Genomic DNA, 24,033 nt, shown 5'->3' on the forward strand with positions numbered 1-24,033 from the left:
ATTCACTCTTCTTGAGGTAAGGGCTCATCTGAGGCACTGCAATAATCCAGTAACTGGGCCAGATGGCATTAAGCACCAAATATAGACTGATCCAGGAAGATATATTTAACTACTGATTTTAGTATGTCACATAAATAAATTATGTCCTGAAGGAGTAGCAGCTTTTTAATACCATTTTAATTTCAAAGAAAGGTAACAAGCATCGCTCCTACAATTGGAGACCCATAACCTTAAATAAAACTGTACTCAATATCTTATGTCTTGGTTCAATTAAAAAGACTAGGGGACTGGGGTAGTAAGAAAGGATTCATCAGCAGATATCAGAAGGGCTTCACGCCAACTGCTGGTTGATGTAACATAATTCCCTGCTACAGACTGTCTTGGAAGATGCCAAAAATAAAAAGGGAATTTGTGGAGTGGCTTTGTTGGATATGACAAATACATTTGGCTCAGCGCCCCACAGTTCCATCTGGCTGGCCCTGAAATGGGCCAGCTTGCATGATGAGGTTATTAATGTAATACAGTCACTCTACCAGGACAATAAAACCTCTATCCATTCCAAGGATGGTTTTTCTCTGAGTCCTGAATGCAAGATTGCCCCTTCAGCTCCATAGTTTTCAGCTTACCTCTGGGACTGATAATTCTCAGCATGATGAGCTCTGTGTTAGCTTATGAACTACATGGCAGGATAATCAATATTTTGGCTATTGACTGACACCTTAGACTCTCTTTTAAAATTCTGGAAAATACAAATGAGGTTGACACTTCTATAGGGCTACATTTTAATGGGATAAAATGTGTATTCCTACTAACACTCAGCTTAAAAAAAGTAAGTACCCATCACCTAAATCCAGGTTCAAAACCAAGTGATTCTTGTGATATCAGAGGACTTTTCTGTTTCTACCTCAGCATACCTATGAGGTTCCTACGATGTGATACTCAATATGATCTCTGATTTGGCCTAATAGATCCATCTAGCATCCTGAAATAAGTTTCTTAGAGTGAATAGTTTTATCTTTTTATCTCTCTTCATTTTAAGAATGGTGTGGTTCCCCAAGAGTACCCTCAGCATTTTGCATAGAACAATCAAAAAGGATGATAAAAAATCACTATAACTCCCTCAAAAAGCCAACATTGAAGCTCTTTATCATCTCTATATAGAATGGGAGAAGTGAATTGACCACCACTAGTTGGGGGCAATGGATGTTGGACAGATGGTCCATTGGATGAGATTACTGGCCTCAGTGGACTTGAATTGGCTTTCTCACTGTCTCCTAAGTGACCCCTGTACAGAGGATGTTGCCATATTTGAATGGTTCTCCTATGGAGAAATTTGGAATGGGGATGCAATCACACCCAATACTTGGTTCCAAGTTTGAGTGGTCCCAAATCAGTTGTCCACTATCCTTTTGCCCAAGAAAGAATGAAGAGGTGCTTAAATAATTTTATAAGCAACAAGTCAAAAAAACCGATCACAGTAAGGTGCACTTTTATGATCCCAGCTAATTCACGAATTTATTTTTATTCAGAGTCAGTTTAGACTATACTGAATGGGCCCCATTGAACAATGTCAGGAGATTTAGCTCTACAGACAAGTATTGTCAGCATGGATCACCAGACAAAGTGCTTTCCCTATGTTCTCTGCCTCTGCAATCCTCATTTGATTGATGACCTAGTGCCATGCTAGAAAAGTAAAAGCGAACAGAGTCTTAGAAACTTCTGAGGTCCATGTGAGGTGAATCTGACTGATTCAGAATTGGAGGAAACACTTTGATCAAACTTAGCAATCCTTGATCACAAGAACCATCCTGCCAACCATTATAAATGTTACTGTGGCTGTTGAAGTCAGATACTTGGCTTGCCAGTCATCCAGAGCTAGCAAAATTGAAGAAAAACATCATATATTATGCTAGTATCTAGCCCAGGAAGATTATAGTATATACAGGAATAGATAGATGCAAGAGTGTGAGGTTTAGGAGGTTGGGATCTGGTCAATTGCTGATACTATCAAAATGGAAAATTATTCAGAGATATACAAATCTTATAAGGAAAATAAATGTACATGACTCAGATAGGTAAAGGAGAGATAGATACATTGAGTATAATATTGATGTGAGGCAGTGAATAAAAACTTAAAACTGGGGCAACTAGAAGGTACAGTGGATCAGAAGGGCCTGAGTTCAAATTTGTTTTCAGATACTGTGTGACCCTGGGCAAATCACTTAACCCCAATTGCCTTGTCAAAAGAAAAAGAAACTTAAAATGATGATTTCCTTTAACTTTCTTCTTAACTTCCTTCCTATAACTTAGAAGCCATAACTTCCTTCAAAGTTTAGTTTATAAGCCACCTCCTAAAAAAAGCTTTTCCTGATTTTGCCATTTTCCATCGCCTTCTAAAGAAAGCTTTTCTCAGTTTCCCAAGACTCTTTGAAAATTAACTTTTTCTAGCTCTATAAGATAATTTCTTGGCAGTCTGATTGACATGACATTGAATAAGTAGATTAATTTAGGTAGGATTATCATTTTTATTATATTAGCTCAGCCTATCCACGAGCAATTGATATTTTTCCAATTGGTTAGATCTGAATTTATTTGTTTAAAAAGTGTTTTAGAATTGTATTTGTATAGTTCTTGGGTTTGTTTTAGCAGGCAGATTCTCAAATATTTTATATTGTCTATGGTTAATATAAATGGAGTATCTCTATTTCTTGCTTTGGGGCTTTGTTAGTAATATGTAGAAATGCTAATCATTTGTGTGGATTTATTTTATTTTTTAAAATTTTATAGTACTTTATATACATTAACTTGCTTGTGTTAAAACAATTCCATGAGATAAGTATCAAGAGTGTGTCATCTTTCCTTTAATGATGTGTTAGCTGACATTCCTGTGGTCACACAATAAATATAAAAACAGCATCTGAACCCAGGTCTCTATGACTCTCAAATCTACCAACTTCTACTATCATGCAACCTCTTCAGGGCTTAAAAATAGAGCTCCATAATGAGTAATTTCAATGTCTGAAAAGGAACTTTTTTTTTAAAGTACTTAAAAAAAAAAAACAGCATTTCTATATTTATCTCTACCTCTACCTCAGCTTTGTAACAAAAACAGTTAAGCAAGTGAAACTAATGCATTGACACACTATTCCATCTTGTGTTTATATTATATCCTCCGAGGCAACTCTCTAAGAATATATGGTGTGAATGACATATATATATATATATATATATACATATGTGTGTGTGTGTGTGTGTGTGTGTGTATTATCAGAGGAGAGAGCTTAAATATGAGGACTTCCTTAAGGTGATTAAATCACATAGAAAGAAAGGAAGAAAGATGAGAAGAGAAGAGAGAGAGACAGAGATAGAAGAAAGAGAAAAATACAGACACAGAGACACAAAGAGATAAAGACAGAGAGAAATACATAGACAGAGACAGAGACACAGAGACATAGAGACAGAAACACATAGAGACAAAGAGACAAAGAAATTCACATAGAGAAACATAAAGATATAGATACACACACAAAGACAGAAACAGAGACTGAGGTAGAAAAACATACACATGCAAAGAAGAAAAACACAGAGAGACAAAAAGACAGACAGAGACACAGAAAGAGACAGAGACAAAGGGACAGAGGTTGTCAATAGTCAGATGACTCAACTGTCTTATAGGCCCTAGGCAATCATGCATTAGTGAAGAGTATAAATGATTGGGTGGAATTCTTTCACTGATCAAATTGAATATTTGAATGTTTTGAAATAACAAGATAAAGTATGCAATAAGCCTTAAGTATATACCCAACACAGGATATCATAGACCCAGTTAATCAGCCCAAAATGCCATGCACTATGAATCATTGAGCATTTAAGTGCTTTCTCAGTGCCAAGCCCAGTGTCTGGCTTCCTTTAGGAACCCTGCTTTCTAGGGAAAGCTTTCCTCTATCCCCCTTATGAAAACCTAGAGCCTTTGGATGTTTATCTCCAATTTTTAAAATCCTGACTATAGCTTGTTTGTACGTAGATGTTTATAGATTTTCTTCCCCCTTACAGTGTGAGAACAGGGAACTACCTTTGTCTTTCTTAGCATGCACAGATCACAGCACAGAACTCAACATAGCTATTTTTTGCTGTTGTTTTCAGTCTTTCTGATCCCAGGTCTAGAAGTCAGGTGTGCTACATACAGGAGATACTCATCTGGTTTCGGGTTGGATTAGATGATCTCTGCTGTCCCTTTTCCACTTTTGAGATTTTCCAGGCTTCCATTCCAGGCTCCTCTAAGTGTCACTCACTCCCAGATCATACGATGATCAATTCTGATAGACGTGGCTCTTTTCAACAATGAGGTGATTCAGACCAGTTCCAATGACCTTGTGATGAAGAGAGCCATGTATACCCAGAGAGAGAACTATGGGAAATGATTGTGGACCACAACATAGCATTCTAGCTCTTTTTGTTGTTGTTTGCTTGAATTTTATTTTCTTTCTCATTTTTTTTCCTTTTTGATTTGATTTTTCTTGTGCAGCAAGAGAATTGTATAAATATGTGTGCATACATTGGATTTAACATATATTTTTTTACCATGTATAACATATATTAGATTACTTGCTATCTAGGAGAAGGGATGGGAGAAGGGAAAAAATTGGAGCACAAAGTTTTGCAAAGATTAATGTTGAAGAATTATTCATGCATATTTTTTTGAAAATTAAAAAGCTTTAATAAAAAAAAGAAACATATAAAAGTACCTCCTTTGGGCTACTCAGAGTAGCTAGGTGGAGGCATAGTGCAGAGTCAGAATCTCATCTTGAGTTCAAACCCAACCTCACACACTTTTTCCTATATGACCTCAAGCAAACCATTGTTTACCTCAGTTTCCTCATCTGTCAGATGAACTAGAGAAGGAAATAATGTCTCTCTCCAGTATTTCTGCCAAAAAAAAACCCCCACCACCAAATGGGGTAATGAAGAGTCAGGCATGACTAAAATGACTTAACAACAAGAAGGTGCTATTCATGTGTAATTAGGAAGTACAAGAACTACTGAGGCAGGTTTTGATCCTAAGATGCTTATTTATTATATTCTATTATATTGTTTTATTGCATTCAATCTCAAAATATCACTAATCATATAGTATATACATTATCTTTATAAACCTAAACTTATCATCTGTGAATTTATTTCATGCATTAACTATTAAAAGAGGTTTCACTCCTTCTCCCCTCCCTAAGGCTCTGTAGCACACTATAAATATTACAGGATGTCACCTCCACTGCTTGGCTGACCTACAATACTGGGTTTATGCCCAGGCAAAACAAAACGTGAACTTGGCTCTACTGTTCGTGTTTGTTGAGTCACTGCGGTTTTTCTTTTTTTGGGTGAGAATGGGTGTCATTTCTCCAAGAGTATTCCCTAACTAACCCACCAGTTGGAGGGAGGAAGGGATGATGGAATGGTAATTAAAGTAGTTCACTGGCTTCCCCAGAGGTATAGATGAACCAATCAGAGAGAAGCTACATCAGAAGGAATGATCTTACAGGAAGCCTGTAAGATCATCATAGGGCACATGAAGAAATTTGGGGGAAGGGGAGAAGAGCTGACTTTTAGTTAGGACCCAGTCACCTTTAAATAGGAGGAGCAATCACAAATTCCTCAGTATTGTTAATAATCCTGTGCCAAGTGTCTGTCTTTGGAGTAGCTTAATGATTGTCATTCTGTTTGTGTAACAGAAAACCGACACTTTTCCACTAAGAGGTACCTCCTCATTACCTGTGTGGCCTTCCTTTTTCTCGGCAGTATCGCAGCTGTGCTGAGTCTCTCAGTTATCTTTGGAATACCTGTGAAACCTACAAGTATGTGTCTCATATGTATGACATGATCACCCAAGTTTGTGGAGCACATGGTTTTACAGAAGGACAAAATACTGCCCTAAACTTGTAGTCCCTTTAGGGAGTAGATAAGAATTAAGATATGTATACTGAGGCTAAGGAGGGAAGTATTCAAAATCTTAAGAAGAAATCTATGATGTAAAATATGGAAAGACTGTTACCTATGTCTTGAGACAAATCACTTAATCCTTCCTAGGGCTAAAATTCATGTGGTATATATCTGAGGAGTTAGCTTAGATTTCTTCCTCAACATCTCTTAAGGTAGATTTTTTTAAAGGGGTTCCAGACAGCCACCATTGGCCCCAATTGGGGAAGTAAATAAGTATTTATATAATTAACTATGTGCCAGGCACTGTGCTAGATATTTTTTATAAACATCATCTCATTTGATGGCAGGCACTATTATTATCCCCATTTTACTATTGAAGAAATTGAGAAAAACACGAGCGACTTACCTAGAGTCACATAATCTATGTGCAGTTTTGAATTCAGGTCTTCCTTACTTCAAACCTAATATTCTATTCACTGTGCCACTAACTGCCTCCACGTTTACATTCAATGTTACTCAGTCTTCGAGGAGAACACATTTATTCCAGTATACTCAAAACTAAATACTAGGAGATTGACCCAATCAAATGTATTAATATAATAAACTATTACAGAATTTAAAAGTGCAATTTAATATAGTTCTTTCCAGCCTAATATTTGTGGACTGCTCACTTACCAAGCTGCAACATCTAATCAGAAAATGAGTAAAATCAGTATCTTGTTCAGTCAGCAAATCCATGGTTGCAGGTAGAACCACTGATATTTTTAGAATTGTTTTCTGCAAAGACTTTGCAGACTATTTTTAGGCCTGCTTCTCAAGCACTTTTTTGGCTTGGGCAATTTTTTTTCTTATAATCATTTCAAGAAGAATTCAAAGAGTGTTATTGTCCTATGTAGGTATGAATGAGTATACACTGAAGTTTAGTCCCTAGTGAATATGGGTTGCTTTATATATGGAGAGCTAATGCTACATAAACTACCTAAAATAGAACAGATTTTTAACAGTATAGAAAATTGATTCAAAGCTTACTATTTCAGCTTATGTACTTCTATTGCTAATAATCAATTAATTGATCAATGAACAAGTATTCAATGGCCATTGTTACAGATGCATACCAATACAGTATTAATAATACTGGGGGAATTTTATATTCTCAGATAAATATGCCCTTGTCTCTATAATGGGAATGAGTATCTCGTGTCCATGAGATCTAAGCTATGGTGTTCTTTGTCCCTTAAATGTCAAATGAGTCTGGAATAAAATGTTAAAAGACAGAGGATAAATCTTCATCAAATGTCTATTAACCTTGAAATAGGTATTCTGAATATTACTAATATGATTACCATCAAACTGTCTGTCCCTCAAGAAGGCAAGCAGAGTCTGTGAATATTAGAAAATAGCTTAAGTGTCAAAGTACTTGATCCTCATAATATTCCTCCAAATGTAATATTTTATCCTTTTATGATGGGTAAAGAACAGATATATTGAGTTATATGTTGTGCAGTTAGTTAAGAGCAGAACCCAAACAACACATCTCTAGGATTCCAGCTTAGACTCATAATAGGCAAAAGCTATCCATTTACCAAGAAATATAAGCTCAAACCAAAGAAAAACATATGCCCCAGTAGACCTTGAGTGCACAGATGGAGAAAAAAAATTCAAGGTATAATGTGTAGAAAGTGGCTATGGACTCAGAGGACCTAGATCAAGTTTGCTTCTGCCCATCCTTACATGACATTCAGCAAATTATTTAACCTTGGATCCAAGTTCTGTCAAGGGAAGAACTCTAAATCTATGATCCTATGAGGTCTGGCTAAGCAGGTGTGTGTGTGTGTTTGCACTGTGCACAAAGTTACCCCGAGGCGTTTCAGACACTGCAGGAAGGCAGTGGAACTCTGGGTTCCCAAACTTAAGATGTATAGAGTAGATGCATAGTTATTCAAAGATGATACCAATAATACTTTTTTACAACTTCTCTAGGCCCATCATACCGACGATGTCAAACAGCTTCAAAGCAGCTTGGCTTTTTGTGTGATGATCTCACCACCTGCTTACCACCATCCCTGCTTTGTAATAGAAAGCTAGACTGCAATCATGGAGAAGATGAATCCACAGCATATTGTGGTGAGACGATACAAAACTCTAGACTGAAATATATCTGCTATTAATCACTAAAACTCTACTAACTACATAATTTTCACACCCTAGAATTAACATGTTTGTCTGAAACAGGTCAAATGCCCAGCAGTCTACCTCAAAACCTGCTATTTAAGTGCCCTAACCAGAAGTCATGGACTTACATAGACAAAGTTTGCGACATGAGAAATGATTGTGGAGATTGTTCAGATGAATCAGGTAAAAATGAAGATGCTTAATTTGTGTCAAAGGGCTAGCAGAACTCCATTTATTCAACTCCCTAAAAACCTTCCTTAGACATTTCCACTCATAAATTGTCAAGTTCATCAGTCATTTCTTGTACAAAATTCAATGCAAATTAACAGATGAACCAAGCAAACTGATACAGCCATGGAGCAGGTTCAGCCAGTTTTAGAGTTAAGAGATTAGGACAAAGGCTGCATGTGAGCTGAAAACAGTAAGTCCTTCCCCTCTTTTTAAGCCGGAACTCAATTTATAATTCCAAGTATAATGGGTAGAAAGTGGCTATGGACTCAGAGGACCTAGATCAAATTTGCCTTTGCCTATCCTTATATGACATTCAGCAAATTACTGTAACCTCCTTAGATCCAAGTTCTGTCAATTTATAATTTCATTTTAGGTAAAAGTTAGGAGGAATTCTGAAAGTTTCTGCCCTTTTCTAATGTTCATTTACCTTGGACTTTACCATTACCATTCTCACTCCTCCCCTCTTTCCCCCAAACTTCTCTACAAAGATTATTAAATGTCTGATGACTGAGTAGAAATTTTTTTCTCTGGAAAAGATTTAAAAAAAAAAAAAAAGACCCCCAAACCATAAATGAAATAACACAATTTCATCTTGGTCTTGACCATCATGAAGTAATAGGTGTTGGCAAAACATTCCAAGTTCCTGAAAATTCTTTGTTCTTATGAATGTGGAGCTATAAAATCACTTCCTTGGGAGTTGAAATAAGTGGAACATAGCTGCTTTGATCATTAAAAGCTTTTAAAACATAGCGCTTGGGGCAGCTAAGTGGCCCAGTGGACAGAGCAATGGCCCTGAAGTCAGGAGGACCTGACTTCAAATCTGGCCTCAGACACTTAACACTTCCAAGTAGTTATGTAACCCGGGGCAAGTCACTTAACCCCAACTGCCTTAGCAAAACACACACACACACACACACAAATTTAGGACTACTTGTTTGCTCCTCTTTCCAATGTCTATTAAATATAAATATAGTGGTTTTTCCTTGTTTGTATAATAAATCAGGACACTTTTTAAAGTTGAATATATTCTTCAATTTAGCTTTTTGTTCACAACACCAATTATTTTACCCAAAAGTGTGTAATATTTGGCAGACAGTTGCAGTTATTAGTTTTTACTAATACACCCTAAATCTCTGAGGTATTTCTTTTCCAGCTGTCTTTAAGCCTGAATTTTAATCTACTTGAACACTGGATAAACATTTTAAAATAAGCTAATTATCTACAGGTTTGCAGTGCCCAATCTGTTCAGGCTGGAGGTGCAATACAGTTTTCTTTGCTGATTGTGACTGCATCCCCAAAGTGCGCTGCAAAGATGGCATACAAGACTGTGCTGACTGGAGTGATGAAAATACATGTGTGTAAAAGATTAATCCCACCCATCTCTGACTTCTAGAAAGCCAAAACTTTGTTTCCAAATCAGCAAGACTTAAAAAAAAAAAGTTCTATGTTTAAAAGATTTCCTAAACAAATGAATACACAAATACATGAGTCTTGTTTTTAACTGCTGGAGTTCATTTCTGGAGACTGATCCAGACCATATAATACAGTGTAACATTTGAAAAATGTTAAGATTCCATCACTAATACTTAGTCATTAATAAGAATTTTCTTCTACTAACACAATTCAAGTAAAAGGATCATCCAATTCCATATACTGTCTGGCTAATTCAGTCCCAAAAAGATATATAGTTAAACCCAAAGAAATTCTTTTACTTGGAAGAGGCATACCAAATGTCTTAATTTTATAATTCTTCCAAGACGAAAGGAACCTAAAGAAATTTAGTCTATTTCAGTAATTGTAGACATAGGAATTCAAATTCAAATAAGGTATAATGTACTGAACACAAAATAACCAGAAATCGATTCTAAGTATCCACTAACTCCAAACTGTATCTATACCCAACTACTTGCCATGTCTTAAAATTCCTATAACTACTCACTTCATAAGGATCTACTAAAGACATGTATTTTGAATGAGTTGTGGCAATCCAATCTATGAGATGTAATTTAGTTATCCAGTCTTGAAAAAAGGATAAATAGGACAATTATTTAGAAAAGCTCCTAGAATGCTTGAGAACTCTGGGATAGCATGAGGGTATTGCTATATTTGGGTAGTCATCTGTTGCTAATTGTCCTGTAATAGTTTGTTATGAGATATAATTGGCCAAGAATTTTGTGCTTATTTATAAATAGGGTTGGAAAGTAACAAGTGGTCAGAAACTTCATTTAAATTTTTTTAAAAATTTAGACTACAATTAAACTGGCATTCCACATGTGAGTAAACAACACAAAGCAAAAGACACAAGATTCATTCTGGGTTTAACAGAATCTGACATTTGGATACCTACTAATTTGGGAGCTAAATTTGTTAGGATAATTACTGCTTTAAGGGTGAGAATAGGTAGCAGTTTGCAGAAGGTTCTCAAATATTTGTTGACTGAAGGAGACAAAACTTGTAACAGAAAACTACTGGGAAACTACTTTTAGGGAAGTTATTTTTTACCTTATCCCTGGTAACATCTTTATAGACTTTTAGGAACAAACTCCTCCCCACACAACCCCACAGGTTGTAATTTTCAAACTTCTAATAAAGGAATAATTTTTTAAAACTCACACTTTTGTAGGATACAATAGTAGAGAGAACAGTTGTACTTTTAAAGCATGTGAAAACAAAGGAGTGGGTCTCCTAGATTCTAAAACAATCTCTCCATTTTCTAAACTTTTTAATTCTGCTAGAACATAAGCATCCCTCCCTTAAAAAAAAAAATAACACATTATTTCCCAATAAGGATATAAACTTCTCACGAACTTAGTACTTTGTGCTTAAAAAGATTCAATGGATGGATTTGCTCACTGTGAATAATTTACCAAAATTAATAGTGTCACTTTCCTGAAAGATCATATGTTTCTATCCATTAAATACTTATTAGATTAATAGAACCAGTTCTTAAATTTTAAGTATTCCTATTAGTTTTTTGATGTTAAAAAGAAAATGTTTTAAGCTACCCTAATGCAGTATTTCTGATAAGGGTCATTTCTAAAATACAATTGAATCAAATTTATAAGAATGTAAGTCATTTTCTCATTTGATAAATGGTCAAAGAATGTGAAGATTTTTCAGATAAATTAAGGCCATCCATAGTCATAAGAAAAAATGCTCTAAATCATTTATTAGAGAAATGCAAATTTAAACTAAGATCCTACATCACACCTATCAAATTAGCTGGCAGATGATAATGATTAATGTTGAATTGGACGTGGGAAAATTGGGAACCTAATATATTATTGGTAGAGTTGTGAACTGAGCAAGCCATTCTGGAAAACAATTTAGAATCATGCCCAAAAGGTTATAAAACTGCACCCAGCAGTGTTATTATTGGGTCTGTATCCCAAACAAATAATAAAAAAGGGACAAGGACCTGCATGTACTTAGCATGAACTCAAAATCTTACAAAAATACATGTTAAAAACTATCTTTACAAGTGATTAGAAAAATATTTTTAAATTATTATTAAAATTTTAAAAAAAAACTGAACTCAACAGAACTAGGGGAACATGGTACACAGACATTAACAGCAAGACTGTGTGATAATTAACTGATATGCCCTAAATTCTTCTCTGTAATGCAGTAATCCAAGACAATTCAAATAGATTGACAGAAAATGCCATCAGTCTCCAGAGAGAACTACGGAAAACTGAACATTGATTGAAGTATCCTATTTTCACCTTTTTCTTTAGCTTTTCCTATCTTTTGTCCTGACTTTAATAACATGACCAACATGGAAATATGTTTAACATAACTACACAGATACTCTATATCAGATTGTCTGGGAAGGAAAAGAAAAATTTGCAACTCAAAAATTTACAAAAAGTAAATACTGAAAACTATCTTTACTTGTAAGCGAAAAAATAAAATACTATTAAAAAATCTTTTTTAAGGTGTTCCAAATCATTACTGATTAAAGAAATGCAAATTAAGACAACTCTGAGATACCATTATACACCTGTCAGATTGGCTAAGATGGCAGAAAAGATAATGATGACTGTTGGAGGGGATGCGGGAAAACTGGGACATAGATACATTGTTGGTGGAGTTGTGAATGCATCCAGCCATTCTGGAGAGCAATTTGGAACTATGCTCAGAAAGTTATCAAACTGTGCATATCCTTTGGGATATAAACTCAGTAGTAACACTGCTGGATCAAAGAGATCTTAAAGGAGGGAAAGGGACCCAGATGTGCAAAAATGTTTGTGGTAGTCCTTTTCATGTTGGCTAGAAACTGGAAATTGAATGAATCAATTGGAGATTGAGTAAATTATGGTGTATGACTGTTATGGAATATTATTGTTCTGTAAGAAATGACCAGCAGGATGAATACAGAGAGGCTTGGAGAGACTTACATGAACTAATCTAAGTGAAATGAGCAGAACCAGGAGATCATTATATGCTACAAGAATATTATATGAGGATCAATTCTGATAGAAGTGGCTATCTTCAGCAATGAGAGGCTCCTGATTCAGTTCCAATTGATCAGCGATGAACAGAACCAGCTACACCCAGCGAAAGAACACTGGGAAATGAGTGTGGACTGCTTGCATTTTTGTTTTTCTTCCCAGGTTACCTTTCTAAATCTGATTTTTCTTGTGCCAACATGAGAACTATATAAATATGTGCAGGTATATTGTATTTAAGATATACTTTAACATATTTAACATGTATGAGACTGCCTGCCATCTGGGGGGGAATGGAAAAATTGGAACAGAAGTGTTTGCAAAGGTCAATGTTGAAAAATTACCCATGGATATGTTGTGTCAATAAAAAGCTATAATAAAAAAGTCTTTTTAAAAACTACAACGTGTATTAAAAAAACAAAACAAAACACTAGAAGAGCTAAAAACCTCATATAACTGCTTTAATTTATGAAACCCAATCAAAATGTGACAAAGTTAATCTGCCACAAAATGGAACAAGTAGATTTTTTATGGACTTTTTAAGAAAAATTTGGTTATATTCTTTTTCCATGAGAGCACATTATACTATTATTTCTATACATAAATTCACCATGAGAGATAAATGTGACAAACTATTTTGTTCTAAGTGCTTCAAATCATTAGGCAAGAGGAAAAAAAATAGCTTTACCACAAACTCCAAGCCAACATTTTTTCTCTCTCCTCTTCACATAAAACATTCCAACCAGCTAAATTTAACTTAAATCTAGAGGCATCTAAAAATTTTCATAACTTTGCTAAAATATATGGGAATCTGACAAAACATATAAAGAACATAGCCAGTTATATTACTTAAAAACAATCCCCCCTGCAATCTATATTGCTTTCATATACAAATTAGAATACCAACAAAATCAATTCAACTGTATACTAGGTAAAGATTTTATTAACCTTTTTTTCAAACTTTAATTCCAGGTTTGTTCAGCATAGTTAGGCTGCAAAGAATGAATTGTGTATAAGCAATAAATGAAAAGAGCTGCAATGTCCAATGGGCTTCAAAATATCAGAGATCTAATTCTATAGATCCGTAAACAAAAACAAAAACAAAGAAAGAAAAAAGGAAAAAAAAGCAGTCACACGATATAAAATAGCAGCTCCACATAACTTTCAAGTTTTAACTTTCAGAAGTTGATACTCAATTCAGTTTGCCTCGTTCTTAGAAGCTTCATCAAAATTCTCAACGAGATCTAGGAGAAAAAACCAAAACATTACATTATGGAAATATTTTTATAAGCTTATCCCTAAATCTTATGAAGGGGTAATTTCCAAAGCATATCTGATGAAATCATTCATATAAGACACAAAGTAGGACTTTAACACAAAGTACAACTACAACCAACTTAGCATTATTCACATTAATTTAGTCAATTTAGGCATAAGCATAAAACATATAAACGTCGATAACCTATTGCCAACAGTGGAAATATCACAACTGAAGAAACTATATTACTCTCCAAGAGTTGTAACTGGGCAATACAAATTATTGTATTATTTTATTATGAAGAAAGAATCCAATAGGCACCCAAATTTATTTTTAAATGGTTTTTTTTTTTAATTTTCCAGACACTGAAATTACTTGTGATATTTATTAGCAATGAATGATCACCTACAAAACCAAACCAAAGTTCTCAAAATCTGGTTCTAGACCAAATCAGTTCCAATGGAGCAGTAATGAACTGAACCAGCTACACCCAGTGAAAGAACTCTGGGAGATGACTAAGAACCATTACATTGAATTCCCAATCCCTATATTTTTGCCTGCCTGCATTTTGGATTTCCTTCACAGGCTAATTGTACACTACTTCAGAGTATGATTCTTTTTGTACAGCAAAATAAGGGTTTGGTCATGTATGCTTACTGTGTATCTAATTTATACTTTAATATATTTAACATCCTGCCATCTGGGGAGGGGGTAGGGGGAAGAAGGGGGAAAATTGGAACAAAAGGTTTGGCAATTGTCAATGCTGTAAAATTACCCATATTGCATATAACTTGTAAATAAAAAGCTATTAAAAAAAAAAAACTGGTTCCAGGACCACTAGAGGCATTTCAAAGGTTCTCTCTTTATTATTATTATTATTATTAAAACCTCTTATTTACAAAACATATGCATGGCTAATTTTTCAGCACTGACCCTTGTAAAACCTTCTGTTCCAATTTTTCTCCTCCTTCCCCCACCCCCTCCCCTAGATGGCAAGTAATCTAATACATGTAAAAATATATTCAATGGTTCTCTTGTAGTACTAATATGCTAGGAAGAAAATTTTATTTGATTTATGAAATTTACTAAAATGCATGTATTACTATATTGCTAAAAAGAAACTACCATTCTATTTATTCTACCAAGGTTTTAAATTTTCTTGTAAACAAACCATAGACTAATCCTCAAGGATATGCCTTATATGGTGGGTTCTAGAATGAAAAAGCACAGAAACAGTGCTCTTAATTTTATCGAACTAATGTTAAAGAAATAGCCTGCCTTTTTTTTTTTTTTTTTTTTTTTGTGCGAAGGCAATTGGGATTAATTGACTGCCCAAAGTCACACAGCTGTGAAGTGTTAAGTGTCTGAAGAATTCAGGTTCTCCTGACTTCAGGGTTGGTGCTCTATGTACTGCGCCACCTAGCTCCCCCTGCCTACTGCCTTTTACTCTGATGTAAATAAATAATAGAATTTTCAACAAGTACAGTCTTACCTGGAACTTCATCATCATCATCCTCCCCAGTGGCAAGTGGTGCTTTCCCATCAACAGCTGTAATACACACAATATAAATGTTACCTACATTTTCTCAAATCTTCCTAAAACAAAAAATACAGTACTAGTAACATAACAAAACAATTCAAGATATTCACCCAATCCTTATGAATAACAGAAACAAGCAATATTCTACATTTAGTTGATAATAGCACAAGTTGATAAAATCTTGTTATTTTTTTAATGTCCATTGATAATTACAAAAAATTACAACAGCGATTTATTACTTGTTATTGAGCATCATTATATTAAGTATAAATAAATACTCATACTCATAGTGACTGCCAGAGTTTAAACATGTAAAATAACTTTTCCTACCTACTTCAAATCCAAATGAACAAAAGTATGAAAAAAGCATTCTATCAAAGTAGAACTGTGTCATAGTAAAGATCAGGAAACAACTTCATTTTTTGAAGAGTATTAACTCAGAAATTATTTCATAATTAAAATTTTAAGATGACAAGTCCCTGCTCTGAAGTTAAAGCACATTTATAATGCTTTGGGGATTTAAAAAAAAAAAAACAAAAAAAACAAAACTTCTACACCACTCATATTCCCAATACATGATTAACTTACGTTGTTTGGGCAGAGCTTCTGCCAGTCTTCTTAAGCTAGTCAGACTGTCAGCTCCAAGCTGGTTTAAGATGCTGGGGAGCATTTCTGTTAGCTGCTTTGTCTCAGCATGGCCTGTAATAGTGAAAGTGTTTGCTGCCAATGATGCCTGAACTTTAGGATTGTTAAAGTGGATCACTGTTCCCTGGTTGGTAAACATATTCACCTGTGAAAAAATTAAAAGAAAAAAAATGAGGCATGCCCAATTTAAAACTTTAAATATTTTATTTCAACAACAAAAACAAAACCCCTAAGTTTAAGTATTGGTAAGCTAATAAATGGAAGGTTTAATCAGAAAACAAATTCAGCAGACGCTACATTACCTTCAAGACATTCCAATCACTGACATTTTATAATATCAAACACATTATAAATCAAACCACAAGGATATTCACATATGAACTTAGCTCTAAAATCAGCTGGTGTATTAAATTACTTTTTATGAAACACTCCTCTATTAACAGTTTTGCCTATTATATATTCAAGTAAACAATCATATTAGATGGGCCTGCCTAGCAATCTATTGGAATGAAACTGCTGCCAACAGCTTTTTTCCCTTCTCAAGTTCCATACATAAAATTCTGATAGATGGAGGAATGGAGGTCTTATGCTGTCCCAGAAAAGCAGTTAAAAGTGAAATCTGGGAGGGAAGGGAAAGGTCAGAACATAAGATGACTTGCAGATAGAAACTAAGATAATATATATGTAAGGTACTTTGTAACCATAAAGTTACATCATTTGAACACCAAATATAAGTTATTAGATAATACACAACTAGCAACCACTGGAGTTTAAGCCCACTTCTATTTTACAAACGGAAAAAAAGTAAATACAATTTAGGCACCCAACTCTTGTTTGTAATTCTCATCTCTCCCCTATTTTGAAATATGAAAATACACAGAAAGAAAATATTGCTCGATATTTTACGCCATAGCTAATGCCTCCTACAATAGAAAGTCATTACACGATAATTTTCTATGTTAAAGTTTTTGAGAGAGTAAAGAACTTGTAAAGAAAAAGGCAGATCCTGAAACAAAGATGGACAGGATATATATATATATATATATATATATATATATATATATATATATATATATATATATATATATATATATATATATATATATATATATATATATATATATAGAGAGAGAGAGAGAGAGAGAGAGAGGATTGCTTTTCTTTTATTACCAACCATTCAGCAATTTTCACATTTCCCAAATTAAAATATTTAAATCTTAATGCAGCACTTATCCAAAGTCAAAAATAACTCAAGACTAGAATTAAATGACCATAAAAAGCCATGTCAATTATCAGCACGCTAATATATTAATATCTCAATTTTTCATTAAATAGCTCCTGAAGAGACTATAATCCCAGTGGAGGAATTATTTTCTCTTGTGCCTCATTTTAGGGGCAAAAACAATTACTCTATGTAGTTGGCAACTCACATTCCTTAAATAAAACAATAAGAATTCATAATAAACTATATCTGTTTCCTTTATCTTTTTAAAGGAAAAATATTAAATCAAAATCATGAAAGTTACCTCTTCAATACCAGAGATATTGTTTACTCCTAGTTTCTTTAAGGAAAACTGAAGTTTCTTATCATCTGCTGTAGCTGTTCTATGAACCACCTTCTTCTTTCTCCGAGCAGTCCCCTAGAAAAGGGGAAAAAAAAGTCTTTAAAGATATTATCATAAGGGGCAGCTAGTTGGCACAGTAGATAGAGAACCAGTCCTAAAGTCAAATCTGACTTCAGACACAACACTTTCTCAATGTATGACCCTGGGCAAATCACTTAACCCCAATTGCTTCAACCTCCCTTCCCCCCCAAATCACATAGACCAGGGGTCTGCAAACTTTTAAATAGGGGGCTAGTTCACTGTCCCTCAGAATATCGGAGGGTCGGACTATCGTAAAAACAAAAACTGTTTTGTGGGCCTTTAAATAAAGAAACTTCATAACCCTCAGCTGTGGCATCTGGCCCACGGGCCGGAGTTTGAGGACCCTGACATAGACCATTTTCAAATGAACTCTTTTCCCTTCTGATCTTTCTTTGAACTCTTTAACAAAATATCAGTGTGCTAAAGTGGGGTTAGGGGAAATAGCGATAAAAGAGAAGTGGAAGTTGAATGTCTTTATTTGGTTTAAACACTCAGGAAGTCCTATATAAAGACAAGTTAATTTGATTAATTTACTGGTAAAAAAATGACAAGCACAGGAGCAAAAGGTACATGAAGATCTTTCAGATAACCAAAAGTGTTAAGGAGCTACTCAGGGAATCCTAGTACAAAATTGAAAACCTTTGCCAGAAAGATAGTTATGTCACTGCCAAGTCCTAATACTTATTTTATCCCAGGGCACTAACGCTAAAGAGATAGTCCTCAAATAGCCAGATAGACCAGAGCTCAACATTGTGGCTCAGATTCAACTTGGCAATGGACACAAAGCTTAAGTAAACTATTCCTAGCAATCCCATTTTAAACAGACTTCCTTTCTATACAAAATGGATCATAATGTATTCTTTAGAGCAAAAGTAATTTTTCACAGCATTATACAATGCTGTAATCAAGTCTTACTAGTCAGTTAAAAAAAAAATTTGAACTCAATGTCACTAAACTGACCAAAAATGCTAGGTTTTATGATGTTTTTGGAAAAGACTGGAGCATCTTTAAGTTCTGTTAAAAATTAGCTACTGTTAATACCTCATCTTCCCCCACAATAAAAGACTAATACTTTTCTAAAAGCCTGGAGAAATCACCTTTCCATATTTATTGAACATATTCATTTAAAAAAAAAAAACACTATCAAGATTATGCCTTATGTCAATTATTCCTGTAAACCACAATACTGAAAATCATTCATCTACCTCATTACATTTCCCCCAAAAGTTAAATAGTTTTATCCATCAAAAGATATAAAAGAAATTTAATTCTGAAAACACTAAAAGAACCATGGCATAAGAACACCCAACCTCTGTCCCATTAAAAAAAAAAAAAAAAAAAAAAAAAAAGATCTGAAGAAAAATTTCCCAGAGAATGTAAAGCCACACCTAGCTTATAATAATTGCTAAAAGTGCAAAATGCAACCAATCTTTAATATGTAGGTGTTAACCTTAGGGAACACAAGTTTCAGCATGCAAGAATTAAGATCAAATCACTAAATTCAAGGTCCAGCTCATTCCTTAAGACTAAGTGAAGTTCTAAACTATGTCTTAAGATCAATGATTATCTCTACCTCTGCTGCTATTTTTTAAAAGCCTGTAGCATAAAAACCTGGAAAACCATACCAAATTAAGAACAAACACTATTCTATTGGCAACATATCATTAAGTAGTAATAAGTTACTGGATAGTTTCTGTCCAGTGAAATTGTTATATAAGAAAATCCTCAATTTAAAAAGTAAAAGTTATAACCATCTGTTGTATTTGGGAACAAACTACCAGTCATTTAAAAACTTCCCCCCCTCTAGATTTTTGGACCCAAAACTCAGAGTTAAACCACCCATTAATCCTACTCTCCCCCTAAATTTTCCAAGATATAATGACCAAAAACATTTAAGAATTTACTCTTTCAGGAACGGTTATAAACACCATAATCCAACTGTATGAAAGACGCAAAATAAAGGGAGAAAATTTTTTTCCAAAGAAAAAAAAAAACAATTATCCTGGCTCAAATTCAACTTGCAAAACATCTGTTACATTTGAAACCTTATCTCAAAAATGTACCAGAAATGCACAAATAAAAACTATTATCATGATTCTTACTTTGGGAACTCTAACTAGTTTAGAGAACTAAACGATTATTGTGAGAATAAAACCTGTTCACTTGGGAAGTCTCATTTTTGGTTTTATACAGACAATACACACATAGATGTAGATTTTTAGCTGGACCTTACTGATGTAAGGTATTGCTATTAATTATACAGGTTAGCAACTGCTCAGTTAACTTAGTCTTAAAATCATTTGACAAGGTCACAAAGCTTGCATGGGTCAGTAAGACCTAGTTCTTTCCTGATTTCAAGTCCTAGTCATTAAGCTTAGCTGTCCAAAATAATTTTAACAGTTTTAAAAGAGGGTGCAGAGGCTCCTAATATTGTAGCAAATTAATACTGTCAGTTGTTTCTTTGTATTCTTAAAATGTCAAAAGTGTAAAATGAGCTTCAACTGACAACTTATAGATGATAAGAGTAGCACAGTTGACAAAAATTGTTGTTGGATTTACTGGAATACCTACAGTAACCATCAGATCAAAAAATTAAGAAAATTGTGCAGCCCAAATTTGAATTTTCATTACATGTGAACTTTGAAAAATTTAAGATTGTCTGTATAACTCAATTAAAAACAATAAAGTTTAACCTTCCCTGATAGTGACTTCTTCCAGAAGATGTTTTCTATTTTCCCATTTGCTTATCCTTGCCTCTTCCCAAATACACAGCTGACATATCTCAACTGCTATATCCCTCTCCTGATTTTCAACAAACATTTATTAAATTATTAAATATCCACGTCTATACCAGATGATGAAGTAAATAAAGTTTGGATATGAACAGGTAAAGTGTCTGTCACACGTTTCCAGGGTGGGGAGGAGAGAAACCTCTTAGTAAAACACATTAGATATTTTAGAATTATAAAACAAAGAGCTAGCATATAGTTCCATCAATTCACAAACATTTATTAAAGGCCTATTGATTATAAGCCAGGCACCACGTTCCTGACCAATTGGGGAGTGACTAAAGGAAGATTGGAAAACATGCTTCCCTGCTATCAGATTTAGATTTGGACTCTGCAGTGTTCCATAATAAAGTTAAAATAAAAAATAAAAAATTACAAGCAAAAAGTTCATTAAAGAAAGCAAAAGCACTACTAAAGCCTTGACTTTTTTGAGCAAAGTAGTAACACTAGAAAAAACTTACTTTCCCACCAATGCGCACTTGTGCCTGCAGCTTGGCAAGTTTCTCTTGGTTCATAATCGTTTCTTTCATCTGTAAAAGCAGAAAAAGGAGTCAGCGTGACCTCTCCCCGACTTAATACGGCCTTCGGGCCACCGAGCTCCGAGCTCCAGCTGCCACCCCACCCCCGCTCCGAGGGAAGGCCGGTCTCGCTCTCCCCGAAGCCCATGAAGGCCAAGGTCTCTCTCAGGCCTGACCCCTCGTGCGGACCAGCCGCCGGCCTCGCCTTCCCCTAAGCCCCGCGCGGCCAAAGGGCCGCAGCCATCTCCCCTGAGAGTCTGCGGAGGCCCAAGCCCGACCCTGCCAGCCCGAAGCCGGCAGGCGCCCTAGATTCCGCCGGCGCAGGAGGAGGCTGCGCGTCACCTGCGGCTCCGGGTCTCCTCCCGCCGCGCCCTGAGCCATGGGGTGGGAGAACATGGCCCAGCCGTGCTGGGGCGGCCTCGCCCCGCTCGGTCGCTCGGCCTGCCCGACTCCCCGGCTCCCTTCCCTGCTTCACTTCCTCCCTCCCCGCTCTTCCTGAGCCCTCGCTTCCGGGAGCTCTCCCGGGGACCACCGTCCGCCCAGACCCCGGCCCCGCGCCTTTTTGTACCTTGCCGGAACGGAAACGGAGCTGCGCAGATGACCGGGGGTGTTACTCGCGGGGTCGCAGGTAGAAGAGCCAAAGATAGGGGAACACACGCGGGATAGCAAGATGGCAGCCAGAGAGGAAGCCGGAAATGACGCCTAACGACTTCCCTGCCAACCTCCGATAGGAAGGAAACGTCTCCGCCCCGTGCTCTGCAGCGCGCGCAGTACCTCTCCTTCTCTCCCCACCCCCACCCTTTTTTTTTTTTTTTTTTTTTTTTTTTTTTTAAGTTGGCTAGGTTCCTAGTTTGTGACGTTTTCCCAGCTCGACTTTGCTGGGGGGTTGCTGGGGAGCATGCGGCCAGGGAACCTTTGTCTTTACGCAGGCGCACTCCCGAAGAGACTTTCGCCTTTTCCTATTGCCGAAGTGCTGGGTCCTAAAATTAATCTCTAGGCAGTTAAGATCTGTGTTTTCAAGGCGGAGTGCTGCTAACACTTTGAAGATGCTCATTCCCTAAACCATGAGTTCTTAACTTTTTTTTTTTTTTTTATGTCCCAGAACTTCTTGGCAGAATATTTTTAAGTGCATAAAATAAAATACATAGGGATTGCAAAAACAATCAATTAAAATATAGTTATCAAAAATACTTTTAAGTTCACAGATTAAGAACGCCAGCACTAGAAAAATTAAATAATTAGGCAGTCTTCCTACCACCTCACCTCACCTTTCAATATAAAAATACGGCATCATTCAATTAATGGGTGCCAAAATCTGTAGACTTGGAAGTTCAAATTTGCGGGATTTTTGCCAGGTAAACGATTCAGACAGTCACCTCCATTTTTTTCCTTTGATTTATTAAGTACAGTTGCTCTTTGAAGATAAATCAAGTTTCTTAGATACTAAGAAGCAAATTTGGTGGAATTGGGGTAAAACAAAGAAAACCTCCCCAAAAATCACCTAATTGTAACCAAACGAGATTTTTGTGCCTGAGGTGAGGTGACTGGATTTGGTGATTAACTCTACTCAACTTTGAAACAGGATCTAATAGCAGTACTAATTCAAATTTTGACAGTAAAAAGAAATTGTGATAAAAATGCTATTGACCAAGTTTCTTGCAATCTGGGCTACAACATGTAAGCCTTCTGAGTAATGTAGAGAGATCATTTTATCTTTTTTTTTTTTCTCACTGTCATCTAATAACACAGAAGCTACAATGAGTAAATGACTAACTTGAAATGTCAAAGTTAAAGTAAACCATAACTTAACTAAATTGGGAAAATTGCCTGGAATTTAGGAAAAAACAACCCACTTTGGGTAAGTAGAAAATAAAAATTTCCCCAAATATAAGGTTCTTGAAAAGAAATTAATAACGTCCTTTCCAAATACTGATTAATTTCGTATTGTCAAATATTCTTCAAAGAGAAACTGGGGTTAAAAATCAGTAATGTTATGTGGTATGAAAATAATTATTTGTTGTATTGCTTTTGAACTTTGAGTCCTGTGGATCCTTCATTTTGGATGTATTCAATGCTTAGGTCATTTGCCCAAAATCATACAGTAAATTATCAAAGGTGGGATTTGAACAGAGATGTTCTGAGGCAAGAGTAAGTCTTCTTGCCACTGTAGCACACTGCATTCTCCATGTTAAGACACAAATTCCTTCCCAAAGAATAATCCTGATGGTAATTCCAAAAGACAGAGTCTGGAATTAGATTCTGTGCCTAGAAACAGACTAACAAAGAACTGGTGAGCTTCCAATTAACAAGCTATATATATATATATATATATATATATATATATATATATATATATATATATATATATGTTTTATTTTTAGTTTCTTCATCTTTCTGAATGAAATTGTCATTTTTAAAATGATAGTTTTTTAAAGTGTCAGTTACAGTTCATTTTTCCTTTCTCCAGTTTTCTTCTGTCTCTAGAGTTTCATTCAGATTCTTCTGTGCAAATAACATTCTCAAATCATAACCCTAATAAGCCAAATTCAAAGTTGTAACAGCTGTTTTTCTTTATTAACCTCTCTAATCATTGAGCAGTGCCTGTGGAACAAACTATATGGAGCTTCAAAATGCAAATCAGGTGGTAAGGGATAACAACAAATATTTTTCAGGCTCCTACAATTTTATATAAGGTGAAATTAAAATGTACTCACTCCTTGTTTTCTTCTACTACACAAGCTGTTTTGTGTCTAGATCTGCTAAACAGATGAAAAGGGTGAAATTTGCTTTAAATCCTTGTTAAATTGCAACCACAATCTGTGCTTCTTTGGGAGGCTAATTTTCAACTA

The 24,033-nt window shown here is 35.3% G+C and overlaps 2 protein-coding genes across 3 annotated transcripts; one reads left to right on the top strand and one right to left on the bottom strand.

Annotated features, from left to right (window-relative positions):
- The first annotated feature begins 1,567 nt into the window (after positions 1 to 1,567).
- On the top strand, positions 1,568 to 11,260 carry LOC127544631 (low-density lipoprotein receptor class A domain-containing protein 1-like). The gene is made up of 5 exons (XM_051971367.1): positions 1,568 to 1,595; positions 5,727 to 5,849; positions 7,915 to 8,058; positions 8,167 to 8,289; positions 9,563 to 11,260. The coding sequence occupies exons 1-5, from the start codon at positions 1,568 to 1,570 to the stop codon at positions 9,697 to 9,699; spliced, it is 555 nt and encodes a 184-aa protein (XP_051827327.1). The 3' UTR covers positions 9,700 to 11,260.
- A 2,443-nt stretch (positions 11,261 to 13,703) lies between these two features.
- Positions 13,704 to 21,884, bottom strand: BTF3 (basic transcription factor 3). Of its 2 annotated transcripts, none has more exons than XM_051992339.1 (6): positions 21,753 to 21,884; positions 21,128 to 21,196; positions 17,758 to 17,871; positions 16,175 to 16,376; positions 15,539 to 15,595; positions 13,704 to 14,032 (listed from the first exon to the last, which is right to left on the bottom strand). In XM_051992339.1, the coding sequence occupies exons 2-6, from the start codon at positions 21,194 to 21,196 to the stop codon at positions 13,986 to 13,988; spliced, it is 489 nt and encodes a 162-aa protein (XP_051848299.1). In that variant the 5' UTR covers positions 21,753 to 21,884; the 3' UTR covers positions 13,704 to 13,985. The 2 variants fall into 2 exon arrangements, with proteins under 2 accessions (XP_051848299.1, XP_051848291.1); XM_051992331.1 differs by lacking the exon at positions 21,753 to 21,884 and adding an exon at positions 21,527 to 21,631.
- Positions 21,885 to 24,033: the final 2,149 nt, after the last annotated feature.

Source organism: Antechinus flavipes, chromosome 1 (genome assembly GCF_016432865.1).
Source record: "Antechinus flavipes isolate AdamAnt ecotype Samford, QLD, Australia chromosome 1, AdamAnt_v2, whole genome shotgun sequence".
Classification (NCBI taxonomy): domain Eukaryota; kingdom Metazoa; phylum Chordata; class Mammalia; order Dasyuromorphia; family Dasyuridae; genus Antechinus; species Antechinus flavipes.

What these genes read in the sequence shown, in the direction of transcription:
- BTF3 (XM_051992331.1), bottom strand. Translation starts at nt 21,580, where the DNA reads ATGTTCTCCCACCCCATGGCTCAGGGCGCGGCGGGAGGAGACCCGGAG. An exon ending in AGAAGCTCTGCCCAAACAAC is followed by an intron (nt 15,596 to 16,174) that starts GTAAGTTAATCA and finishes TGTGTATTACAG; the next exon opens with CTGTTGATGGGAAAGCACCA. An exon ending in TGATGATGATGAAGTTCCAG is followed by an intron (nt 14,033 to 15,538) that starts GTAAGACTGTAC and finishes TTTTTCTCCTAG; the next exon opens with ATCTCGTTGAGAATTTTGAT.
- LOC127544631 (XM_051971367.1), top strand. Translation starts at nt 1,568, where the DNA reads ATGTCAGGAGATTTAGCTCTACAGACAA. An exon ending in AATACCTGTGAAACCTACAA is followed by an intron (nt 5,850 to 7,914) that starts GTATGTGTCTCA and finishes CAACTTCTCTAG; the next exon opens with GCCCATCATACCGACGATGT. An exon ending in AGATTGTTCAGATGAATCAG is followed by an intron (nt 8,290 to 9,562) that starts GTAAAAATGAAG and finishes AATTATCTACAG; the next exon opens with GTTTGCAGTGCCCAATCTGT.